Raw genomic sequence first — 12,172 nt, forward strand, 5'->3', positions numbered from 1 at the left:
CAGGACACTGATTTGTACAGGTTTTGCTGAAGTACCTCTGTGTGAGAGGAGCGCACCGGCACACGGCATCCTCAGGGCATGGAGGATATCACAGTCCTTTCTCGGAAGTGTTTGTGGGTTATAGGAGTTAAATACACACGAGTAGAGAACAGACCAACTCAGAGGACCTCCACCTCCTTCCACCCTCCCACAGTCCATCATCCCTGCAGAGAGAGCATCCCTGCACTGGGCATGGCAGGGCTGGCACTGAGGGTGGGAGCGGGGCAGCCCAGACACTTGCACCAGACACTGTCACACAAACGTACGGACTTGTCACACAGCTCGCCACACTGAACAGAAACACCTCGGGAGCACCGGGACAGGCAGCAGCTCCATCCTGGCAGGGCCAGGGTGGTGGTGAGGAGGATGGCAGGGTCAGTAGCTCCTGACTGCTCCGAGCCATCCCGAAGTGCTGCAGTGCAACTTGTGCAAATTAGGGGGTGAGCCCCCCTCCATCCCCTCACATCATGGACTCCTCTTCCTCCTCCTCCTCCTCTATCTCCCGGTCCACCTCGATGGCTGTGTTCTCGTAGCTGGTGATGCCCCCGTATTTCCGCATGTGGACCATCAGTGGTTTGGGGGACTGGCTGCCGGCCAGGCTCGCCACGTACATGCCGGTCCGGTTCTCCTCCAGCGATGGGCCCCAGTCCATGGCGGGCCGGCTGGCTTGTTGGACTCGCTGTGAGGGGACAGGCAGAGGGAGCACGGGCACTCCACACTGGCACCTGCTGCGCTCCCGGGCTGGCACCCCTACCTGGCAGCTCACCCACCCATCCCGGGGGATGGTGTCCTCTGGCAGCCCCAGGGGACTGGAAGAGCTGGAAGCTCTGCTTTTAACTGCCTGAGGAGAGCAGCAAAGCCCATGCCCACCCCACACTAGGGACAAGGTCCTTCCCCACAGCGCAAGGCGTAGCAGGCTTGTTTTGGAGGGGGGATGCCCACAGGGCTGCCCCTTGGGAAGCAGCGTGACTCAGTGTCTGCTTGGTTGGAAGTGCCCTGGGACACGTCATCTCTCACACCTCGCAGATAGCAAGGAGGGATGGGGACACACACCTCCAGGAGAGAGGATGCAGAAACACTGGGAGGATGCAGGCTCAGCCGGGACTTGTGGTCACCCCTACACATTTCTGGGGTGCTCCCCAGCAATGCTGGGTCCCAGCACCTCCTACCTCCCACAGTGTGCCTTCTTCTTGGAGCACGGCCACCACCATGCCTATGGGAATCATCAGGCAGGAGAGGACTCCCATGAGGATGCCCAAGACCTCAGCCCAGGCAGGGAAGCGGTAGCTGCCATACTCAGAGGGCTGGTACTTGATGATGTTGTACACCAGCAGAGCCTGCGGGATGGGAAGAAAGTGAGGTCAACCCAGAGCCCACTGAAGGGCTCGTGCTCTAAAAAGGCCTGGAGATGATGGAGACCCCTCAGTAGAATCAGAGCGGTCTCTGGGGCAGGCAGCTCTCCAGCATCATCCAGCACCTCAAGCTGAGCCATTACCATCATTGTTGCTGGGGACAGGACCATCCAGCAGGCTCTGAAGTAGGGCCCTGGTTTGAAGCCCAGCATCATGTGGATATCTCTGCAGAACCTCTTCATACCTGCAGGAGGTAGAAGGACAAGGAGTCAGAAGCCATGATCCCTCCCCTAGAACCAGGCACCTCTACCAGGCTGCCTTGCACCAACCAAAAGTGGTGGTTTGCATCCTCTACAGCAAATAAATATCTCCCTGGGAGGTGCTGGAATTGGGGCTCAGCTGGTGCTGTCAGAGGGACCAGGCTCAGAACCCCAGATATCTCTGGAGAGGTGAATTCAGTGAAGCCAAGAAGAAACAAGATGTTGGAGCAGAGGTGTTTCATGCTCCATGGTGAGGCTGCTGGCTCCTCTAATGTTCCCTCTAAATCTCTCTCTCCTGCAGACAGCCCACTCCTCCCTGTGCCCCTGTGGGACAGACCCCCTTACCATAGACACGTGTCACCACAAGGCAGGTAGTGATCACCACCACCATGAGACCAAAGCCAGCGCTGTAGTCATCCAGTAGAACCAGCCAGTACATCCCACCCTGTGGGGGCAAAGCACAGTGGCCAGCATCCCTGGGACCAGCATCTCAATAAACCCCCACCCATGTCCTTCCACTTTTGGGGACACATCCTCTTAGCCCCTTTCTGGGCACGGGGGAAGACAGTGGTCAGGGACCCTCAGGAGACATTGCTGTCCTTCCAGGGTTGGTGCAGGGATGCTGTGTCACTCCCATTGGACCTCACAGCCCTAGGAAGCCCAGGCTCATTGATTGTGTCTCTTCCACCTCGTTAGCTGATGGCAATAAATGTTTCTCTGCAAACTTAGCCCCTGCCTTAAGCTCTCCCTAAAATGAGGCCCTAGTCAGCCTACGCGATGCATCCAGCCCCACACCCTTACCTCTGTGGTGAGGATGAGCCCCATCAGGAAGAGAGTGATGCAGATGACAGCAGAGAAAGAAGCTTTCTTTGGCCGCAAGTAGTAGGGAAATTCATCTGTCACTGCTGTGACGATGGTCTCCATAAAGGCAAACTGCATGCAAAGGAGAAGAGGGTCCCCTGAGCCCCCCGGGGCTGCCTGGGCATGGCGGCTGGCTTGGTGGGCTCTGTCCTTACCTGGCTGTCCAGGCCCAAGGTTAACAGCATGAAGAAAAACAGGAAAGACCAGAATGGAGAAAGGGGGAGCATTGTCATGGCCTGGGGGTACACCACAAAAGCCAGGCCAGGACCTAGGGGAGGCAAAGGACAGCAGAGTCAGCTGAAGGTGCTATACAGGATTAAAAAGCTGCCCCACACCTCCCCTTCCCATATCTGGCTGCTCCTCTGGGCACCCAGGCAGAGGGTGAAGGAGAAAGGGTCTCCCTTTGGCCTCACCTGCTTTTGCCACCTGGTTAACAGGGACCCCAAGCTCCTGGGACATGTATCCCAAAACGGAGAAGATGGCAAAGCCTGCCAGGATGCTGGTGATGGCATTGCCCAGGGTCACTATGAAGGTGTCCCTACAGACGAGAAAGAAGATGCTCTGAACATGCCCGCTCCTTCCCACCCCACACCAGTGCACAGTGGCATTGCCTGCCCCGGGTCCCACAGTAAGGTGACCCAGTGCGATTCTCCTCCAGGGCCTCTCTTGACACATCCTTTCCAGGATCAAAAGGAGTGTACATCTAATGACACGGGTCATTTTGTGGGGGTCCTCCCAAGCTTGCTTTCCCCTGTAGAGGGGATCAGCCCAACACCCAAAAGCCAGCCTCCCTTCTCTGCTGGTGACCTGCAACGGATGCTGCGGACAGGACAAACACGCGTAACTCTGCCCTCAAATATCCTCAGCCTTCAGCGCCTACAGCCCAAAACTTCTGAGCCAGGTGCTGTGCCTCGATGCTTAGGAGATTTTTCTTCCACAAATCCCTCTGTCCCTCTCAAGCCCATGCAAGCTGCCAGGTGTCTGTGAGGTGCTCAGACAAGGAGCAGCGCTGGGTGACTGTGTGCTGCACCGCATACTTCTGCGTGGCTTTGAACCCACCAGCTGAGGTTGTCATGGCTCCCCCCAACCCACAATCTTTACGAGACAGCAGCCGGCTCCCACCTGTAGATATTCTGATGGAAGGTGTTGTATGAGGCGAAAGTGAGGAGGCCCCCGAAGCCCACCCCAAGGGAGTAGAAAATCTGCAGGGCTGCCTCAATCCACACCTGGGGGAAGGAAGCAGGTCTGAGGAGAGCAGAGGTTTGGAAACCTCCTCCTGAGGAAGAGGGAGTTGGAAGTGTGCTTCCCCAGAGCCCCTGGCACATCTTCCCAACTCTCCAGGCACGCTCACTACTCGTAGCAGGTCAGCTGGCTAGCGGAAGGGCTAACAAGAGTGTTTTAGAGCCAGCCCAGTGTGGCATTAAGTGCCCTTGTGAAACTGGGTGGTGTCTGGTACCAACACTGCTGACCCAGGGAAACTCTCTGCTCCGCATGCCGAGATTGCTTTAGAGAAACAGAGCAGCCAAATTCACCATCGCCACCCCGCAGCCCATCACAGGGGGAGCAACCAAGAGAGAGGACTTTGGGTCAGGGACTGGCCAGAAAAAGCACCCAAGTAGGGGAACCACCTCTGCTACATGCTGGAGGTGGCAGGAGAAGGGTCGTTTTGTGTCTTGAACAAATCACACAAAATCCTGCTCACCTTGGAAGACAGCAAGTGATCAAACTGGGGCGTGAGGTAAAACCGGATCCCTTTCCAGGCCCCCTCCAGGGTCACGCCACGAATAAGCAGCATCACCAAGATGAGGTACGGGAAGGTGGCGGTGAAGTACACGACCTGTGGGAGAGCAGAGCCAGCTGGGAGAGCCAGGAGCGAGAGCACAGTCGTCCCCCATAGCTCTGTCCCTGGGCTGGGACACCGCATCGCCCAGCGTCGCCCTGCAGAGCTGGGGTCCTTGGGGTGCAGCGGGGCCAGTGGTGTCAGACCTGCTGGTGTCTGGGTGTGCAAACCACCCCCGAAGCTGCCTGTGTCCAGCTGATGCTGTTTGTAGGTCCCACTTTCCCAGATGTGCAGAGAATCACGGGCACTGGCTGCTGTAGACCCCCTCCAAAAGAGTCTGTCCAGCCCTTACCTTGCCAGAGGACTTGACTCCCTTTAGGATGCACAGATAGACGATAGTCCAAGAAAGGAGCAGGCACAGACAGAGGTTCCAGCGGATCCTCCCGGGATCCCCGATCCCAGAGCTCCCTTGGATGTGCAGGACGTACCGGCTACAGCGAAAGGAGAACCGCACGTGAGCACCACAGGCACCCCCCGCCCTCTTCCAGAGACCCTCCCTGAACCTAGCAAGGCCTCTGCTGCAAAAAATCTTGTCAAAAATCCCAGCAACGAGAGAGCAACAAGGCGCTGCCAGCTATTTGCTGGGGTAACCTTCACCCCTCATCCCGTCCCCGTACTCCCCCCAGTTGGATGCCAACCACGTCTCCATGGTCAGGTCAGGCTGACCTCTTTACCTCCAGTACTCCTCGCTGGGGCTGACGGTGTTGGTGATGTTAATGGGGAAGGTGGTGTTCCCCGCCTTGATGACGTGGTGGTCCAGGCACAGGTCGGTGTTCCACCAGTTGCCGCAGTGCTGCCAGGGCAAGTCGCTTGTGAGGGATGCAAAGAGGTAGAAGAGAACGTAAGCAATGATCATATTGTAGTAAATGGCCACCAGGGAGACGATGAGGATCGTGCCCATGCCAATGCCTGGAGGAAGGAGAGGGTAAAGAAGGAGTGAGCCATGGAGTGGAGCACATCCAAAACCAGGGTCAGACACTGGATCTCAGAAGCCAAATGTTTGACCAGTCAGAGGTTCACCTGGTGCAGGGAGCCTCTTATTGCCGTTACACCCTCCGGACATGCCTTCTCTGAACTGATGATATATTGGGTTCTACACATGATTTTACTCCAACTTAACATTGAGAGTAAAAAGTATTTGATTTGACTTTTTTTGAATGTTTTATTCTTACCTTTGTCTTTAACACTCTTCACTTAGCTCTGATGGTGTATTTTCTAAACTAGCTGGCTTAATAATTTTTGTACAATTTCTAGAGCTGACTGTGACATCATGAAGACTGACAGAACATTTATATGTATATCTTGCAGCTACTAAAACAGCTAAGCCAGAAGTCCAGCCTGCTCCAGCAGGATTCCCCCAGGATTTAACCTTTGATTCCAACAAGAGCTTTGAGGACCATGGGACTATGCTGCTGGTGCATGTCCTCATCAAGCAGCTCTTTCAGAGGCCCCACAGAGACCCTGGACTCCACTCATGCACCTTTAAAGAGAGGGCTTATCTTCCAGACGGCGAGTGGCCCCAGGCTGGAGAACTGGCCAAGCGACAGCTCCATGAAGAAGATGGGAATCCCGCAGATGGCCAGCATTATGAAGTAAGGAATCAGGAAAGCTCCTACAAGAAGCAAGAAAAACACCCTAAAAATAACACAGAGTAAGCAGCTGAAGCCCCTCTACAACAAGGAATAAAGTTCATTCGACATCTATGGCCCTGAGGGATCTACATGAAAATCTGGAAGACAGCAAGAGGCTGTCTGGAAGACAGCTCACCGTTAGTGCGGGAGGAAGAGGCTGGGATTGACCCTGTGCCATGCTTTCCCCCTCCACACAGACTCTTTCCTCCTTGAATCTTTTGCAAACACTGTGAAATTCTCCAATTATTATTGCCTGTGACAAGCAGTTACTCCGGAGTGGTTGCACAAGCTGGTCAGTTTGCACCATCACACTGGGCACCTGCATTGCAAAAGGCTCGCTCCCCTCTTTCGATAGCTCGGAAGCGTTTGCTGACCCCACTGAGTCCTGGAGGACATCAGACCAAGAAACTACTGGAAGCCAAGGGGGATGCTCAGGTGGCATTCAGTCCAGCACGGAGCTGGGAACGCCTCCAAGGCCATGAGTGCAGAGGTGGGCTGGTGAGTCCGTTCCATACTTGGGTGAAGGCGGTTAATGCCCTACAGCAAGCATGGGTGGCAAGAGGAGGCTTCACCGCACGACAACAAATGCTACTTCCCAGCCCCAAGGAGAGGAAGGGGTGTCTCTTCAGAGGAACGTCCCACCAGCCCAGTTCAGTGAGGTGGAGACATGGCCACACCAAAGGATGAGCAGTACCTCCTCCATTGGTGTAAGCTCTGTAGGGGAACCTCCAGACGTTTCCAAGGCCCACGCAATATCCGATGCAGGAGAGGAGGAAATCCAGCCGCCCCGTCCAGTTCCCTCTGTCTTCCGGGCACTCGGAGCCCAGGTCCCCGTCCTGGCTGCTGGGACTCACCAGGAGCTCTGGTGTCACCGGCTGAGCAAGAGAGCAGGGGATGGGAGAGGGCAGCCGGGGATGAAGGGAAGGAATAAAAGCAGAGGGGAAGAGCAGGAGAGAGAGAAGGAGCGCTGAGAGCTCAGGCGTGAATTTGTGACCCCCAAGACATTTGCCCCTTGGGGACACCGTGTCCTGCAGCTCTTTGTGCACCCCTCCAGCCAATGTCCTGCTCTGCTGCTGAGCAAGGAATGGGGATAAACGTGATCCCGCATGGCCAGAGCTGCTTGGGAAAGGCAGGATGGCCCCAGTTCTTCCGAGGAGGCCAGGACCCATTTTGCAACCCCAGTTTTACAAGAAATCCTTTCAAGGCACCAAAATAAACTTTCCTGATCTCCTGCAGAGTATGGGCATGAGGACAGGAGGGGAGAAGCACTGCCACAGTGTGCCAGGGAGTGCGATGCCACAGCCCCTGACGTGCTGGGCGCTCGGCTGCCATTAAATGCTCCGTGCATTTTTCACGCTTTTCCAACTGCCGAAAGCCTACACTGTGGGGATTTAGTGACGTGCTCCCAGTTGTCCCTGCTGAGACAGCTCCTTCCAGCTTTACTAATCTGTCCTGGGTCAGTGAGACATTAGCAGGCAGGGGATTAACCCATTCCCTTCCTCTCCGGCTGTATGTTTGTACATCAGGTCTGCAGTGAGATGTTTGGTCTGTCTGAACTTCCACAGCCTCCTGACCCTGGAAGAGTGCGGAGGGCATCCCCACCAGCTCCCATCCTACTGGCAATCACCAAAGCTGAAAGCCTCAGCCAGCAGCTGCCAGGTGAGATCCCATCACAGACATCCCCTCAGTGAGACCAGGCAGCAAAAATGGGTAGGATGAGAATCCTGTCCCTGTGCCCCTGCCTGGAATGTTGGGTTTGGCTGGTATTGGGGCACAAAGACAGAATGGGGTCCCTGCTGACGAGGCACCAGGACCAGGGCAGAAGGAGCCCATTTGGGAACCTTCCCTTCCTCCTGGGCTCTCAAAAGATAAAACCAGACATTTCAGTGTCCCTGAGTTCATGCAATTCTAGGGAATGAGTCCATGGGACTGGGGCCTGGATTTGGAGGGATCAGGCAGAATGAGGTGTGGGTCCCTCTGCACCCGTGTGCAGGTATGGTCAGAGGAAGGTGGGGAAGGTGGCAGCCACCTCCTCTCCTCCTCCTCCTTTCCGGCCGGGCTGGACCAAAGGATGCTTCTGCTGCCAGTTCCCATGGAGACAAGGAGCCGTGCTATGATGGAGAAGGTTCCCTTCGCAGGGTGCACCCCACTCCTCCAGCCCCTGGCACCCCGGGGGCTGTCTGCATGTTCTTACCAAAGGTACCCAACGTGGTGGCAAACCCGTCCCCACCTGGCGTGCAAACCCCTTGAGGGACAGGACAAGCAGGGGCAAACTTCCCAAAGCCAACCTCAAACACTCAGCCCGAGCAAAGGCGCTACGCTGAAATCCACCATTAAAAGCCCATCCCCACAGGATGCCACCGTCACAAGGCAAGGGCCAGAAGAAAAAGCTTCAGAAACACAGGCTGAAAAGCCAAAACGTGACCCAAATTTAACACCGTTGCTATAAAATCGTTGCTACCTGGCAGCCCTCCTGCAGCTGTTTGACACAGCTCTCTGGCTTAGCAACTTCTCTGAACCGTGGCCGTGCCTGCTAATTAACCCAGCGCGCACAGCGGGCACGACCCGCAGCAACCTGCCTTTGCAGGTGATGGACAGGCTGCTCCGCAACATCCTCCCAAAACTTTCGGCTGCTTCCTCGCACTGCCTGGGGAGCTCTCGCTTTCCAGGTTTGCATCACAGAAAACCAGCAAGCAGGGATGCTGGGAGATCATTAAAACCTCTCGCCCGATTCCTGCCCCTCTGCCTGAATCCTAAACAGCTGCAAGAGGGCACCGGTGGGGCTGCGTGACCTGATGAAATGCAGGTGCTTGTCCATCAGATGAAGCATGGAAATCAACACAGAAGCAATAAAAAGGAAGGAACCTGCAGGATTTTTTCCAAACTGTGCGTGGCCCGGTGTCCACCTCAGTCTCCCTCTGGGGCTGTGATTCCCAAAAGTGCCCCAAATCGTAGCCTTTTCATGGGAATCACCTGGCCTACTTGCCTGAGTTAAAATGAAATTGAAAACAAAATGTTTAAGGATTACAGCCCATTTTTGTCCCAAATAGCAGAGGTGCACGCCTCTCTGCTTCAGATAGAACCTCACACGCCGCCTCAATTCCAGTCCTTTTTTTAGGATGAATGCTCCCTTTCAGCCTTTGCCATAACAGGAATTTTATTTTTTTTTTTTTTTTTTGGCAGCAGCTGAAGAGCTCTAGTGCTACGATATTGCTCTAGTGCTTTCCACCGTCAACTGCCATCTTTCAAACCGGGCTCCCGTCTCGCGGTTATCAACAGACGGGGACTCGCAGCTCCCTTGGCAACAACGCCCTCTTTGAACGCAGCATCACTTTCCATTATTCACCAGAAGAAGCTCCCAAAGAAGTCAGCAAAGCAAAGGTCACCGAGAAGAAAAAGCACTTTAGTCTCTGCCAAGATAAGAGCTGGCTTCCATAAGGAAATTGCCCTATGCTAATTATTTTCCATAAACCAATTTACTTAAGGCAGTGCAAAACTCAGCTGTATCCATGAAAAAAACCAGCCAGATTAAAGTTACTTTTAAATCATATTTTGTCTCCATTCAAACTGGCATTGTGGGGTTATTTTGTCAGCGTTTTATGCACAGACCACAGCCTTTGATTGGGGGAAATGCCACCCGATGCCGGATTTCTCCCCTGCGGATCCGAGCCCTGTGAGCACAGTGCGTCTGTAAGGGGTGAGTCACTTCAGATTAGTTTGAATTGCTTGTTAATCTCTTCGAGAAAAAAAAAAAAAACCAAACTAAAAATTAATTCAAATATAATGTCACTTAGAAAGTGAAGTGAATAAAGCATCTCTGTGGTGTGGGGGAGCCCCTTGAAGAGCTGCGCTAACCCCAGTTTCCCCCAGCACATGCCAGGAGAGGGAGCAAGCGATGCTGGAGCCAGCGCAGGGGGTTTGGAGGCTGGAGGTTGCTGAGGCTGGAGGAAACTCATTACAGTGATGTTCAGAGCACAGCGAGCATGCACAGGTGCTTACGGTCTTTCATCCAAAAACCCTGGGGAGGGAGCGGGGAACATTTGAGGCGTTTTGTGGCAGGGCAGCAGCTCAGGCAGGAGGATGCTACTTGGCAATCTGACTGGGTATGGGGATGGGCAGCCCAGATCCTGGCTCCCACCTCTGTCTTCCATGGGCTTTAGCCCGTTTTGACCAAATAACCCCCCCAAAGCAAATAAGCAAACAAAGAAAAAACATCACCTCAGCTCTTCTGGGATTACTATTATGCAAAAGCCAGCCTGAAATCCTTGGAGCCTGAGAAAGATCTTCTCTATTAGAGAGGAATTTCCATGTGTCTAAAACACGTCTGGTGGGGCTTAAAACTCCCGGCTCACCGAAGGGAAGCAGATCATGATGAGACGGAGAGGAGGCTGTCGGGGTCCTGGGGCAGGCGCTGCAGCCAGGGCTGTGTAGACTCCTCCATCGGTCACGGCCAGCTCCAGGCAAGCCCGATGCCGGCGTCAGACCTGGTGTCCCAAGGTGCCGGGTGGCTGGGAGCACCAGGTTCTCCATCTGGAGCTCAGCAAGAGTATTTTTGGGTAACGAAGGACAGCAGGGCCCTGAGCAGCACTGGGAATGGGGAAAATAACTCTGGAGACATCTGCTTTCCATTCCAGCTGATCGCTGTGGGGCTAAATGAATTCCTGAATAAATGCTAAACAAGATCACCAGCAGCAGAGAAATCCAAGTATCTCAGAAAGCCTTTGGAAGGGATAAAGACAACTTTTAATGGATCTTGCAGTCACAAAGTCATCTGAAAAAGCAATTTGGAGGAAAGAGGAGTATAGGGAAGAGCTAGATGCTGCCTCGAAACCACAGCGAAGAAAAGTGGGCAGCCCAGGGCTATCAGACGGCTGCTGGCTTCCACCGGGCCACTGCTGGCTTTTTTACATCGTGTCTCCATATCCTAGGAATCTCCTGGCAGGGATGAAACTCTCCTGGGTTTTCATTCCTCTGAAGGCTGGCATGGGTTGGAGTCGCCCTGCCCTGCAGTTAGGGGGCACGGTTTGGCAGAGGGCAGAGCCGAAGGGGCTCACAGCCCTGGGTTGCTTCCCTGGGATGCTCTGGGCAGGGCTGACCCCCCGGCAGTGGCAGCGCGTCCCCACGAGCGAGCTGTGCCTGCCAGCCTCTGCCACCCTGCTCCACCGTGTCCCCACGCGGGACGGGCAGGAGAAGGGGCTCAGTCCCCAACACGGGAGGAGACGGGGACTTAGAGAGCCTGGTAAGAGCAAAGCAGCAGTGGAGGGGAGCCTAGAATAAGAAAGCCTGAAAGCTGGGTTTAAAAGCCGGATATTAAAGGGGTTTCCAGCCCTGCCAGCTGCCAAAAGGCACCAGGGGAGTTCAGGGTCCAGCGCCGCCCAGACCCCTTTAAATCCTGCAGAGGAGGGGCTGCAGGTGGGAAAGGCACTGCCCAGCTCCCTCTGCTCACCCCGGCCGGGTGGAACCCCTCACCGCCCCCCCAGACCGGGCAGTCCCCGGGGATGGCGGGGGCAGCGTCCCCGGGGTGCCACGCCGCGGGGAGCCAGCTCTGTCCCCGGCTGCCCACCCACGGGTGCCCACCCACCGCCGCCCAGCCAGACACAACATGAATCATCGCCGGCAGCACCTGCTCCCGGCACAGGGCCTCCGGAGTCCGCTGATCGCAGCGAGGGAGAGCGGTCGTTACGAAATGCCCCCCATCCCGCTCCCCACGATCCCGCATCGGCCCCATGCAAACACGCTATCCCCGTTCGCAATCCCTGGCAGGGAAAAGTCTGCCGGCTGAGCAGGGATGCTCCCCGGGCAGGGGATGGCAGGGCGATGGGCACGCTTTGCCCCCGCTCCCCAGCTCCCGTCCCTGGGAGGGCATCCCTCTCCCCGGCTCTCACCTTCCGGAGATGCTGCTGCCGAATCTTCTTCATCCCCGAATCCTGTTGCTATGCGCTCCTCGCTCCGACACTTTTTCCTCTGTCTTTCTCCGGCGACAGGGAGGGAGAATGGGGGAGCAGGTGAAGCGATAACAGGCAAGGAGGGGTGCCACTCTGCTGCCAGCTGGGCTGGCGGGGCGGTGGGAGGCAGGGGGAACGGGGGGAGCAGGGCTGGAGGAAAGATTTGCCTGGAGTTGAGGATGGCTGCGTGCTGAGCTGGGAGGGAGGGAGGAGACGGCCTTCAGCGGGCTGGAGAAGGGCTGTC

At 55.6% G+C, this 12,172-nt stretch overlaps 1 protein-coding gene across 1 annotated transcript; it reads right to left on the minus strand.

Moving 5' to 3' along the window:
* Positions 1–368: 368 nt before the first annotated feature.
* Positions 369–11,956, minus strand: SLC6A7 (solute carrier family 6 member 7). The gene is made up of 14 exons (XM_086758657.1): positions 11,869–11,956; positions 6,678–6,858; positions 5,833–5,964; positions 5,027–5,261; positions 4,645–4,783; positions 4,215–4,349; positions 3,635–3,738; positions 2,926–3,050; positions 2,668–2,780; positions 2,453–2,584; positions 1,997–2,096; positions 1,535–1,635; positions 1,209–1,376; positions 369–718 (listed from the first exon to the last, which is right to left on the minus strand). The coding sequence occupies exons 1-14, from the start codon at positions 11,899–11,901 to the stop codon at positions 500–502; spliced, it is 1,917 nt and encodes a 638-aa protein (XP_086614783.1). The 5' UTR covers positions 11,902–11,956; the 3' UTR covers positions 369–499.
* Between the last annotated feature and the right edge of the window lie 216 nt (positions 11,957–12,172).

This window comes from Chlamydotis macqueenii, chromosome 14, assembly GCF_036417535.1.
Source record: "Chlamydotis macqueenii isolate bChlMac1 chromosome 14, bChlMac1.mat, whole genome shotgun sequence".
NCBI classification, from domain to species: Eukaryota; Metazoa; Chordata; class Aves; order Otidiformes; family Otididae; genus Chlamydotis; species Chlamydotis macqueenii.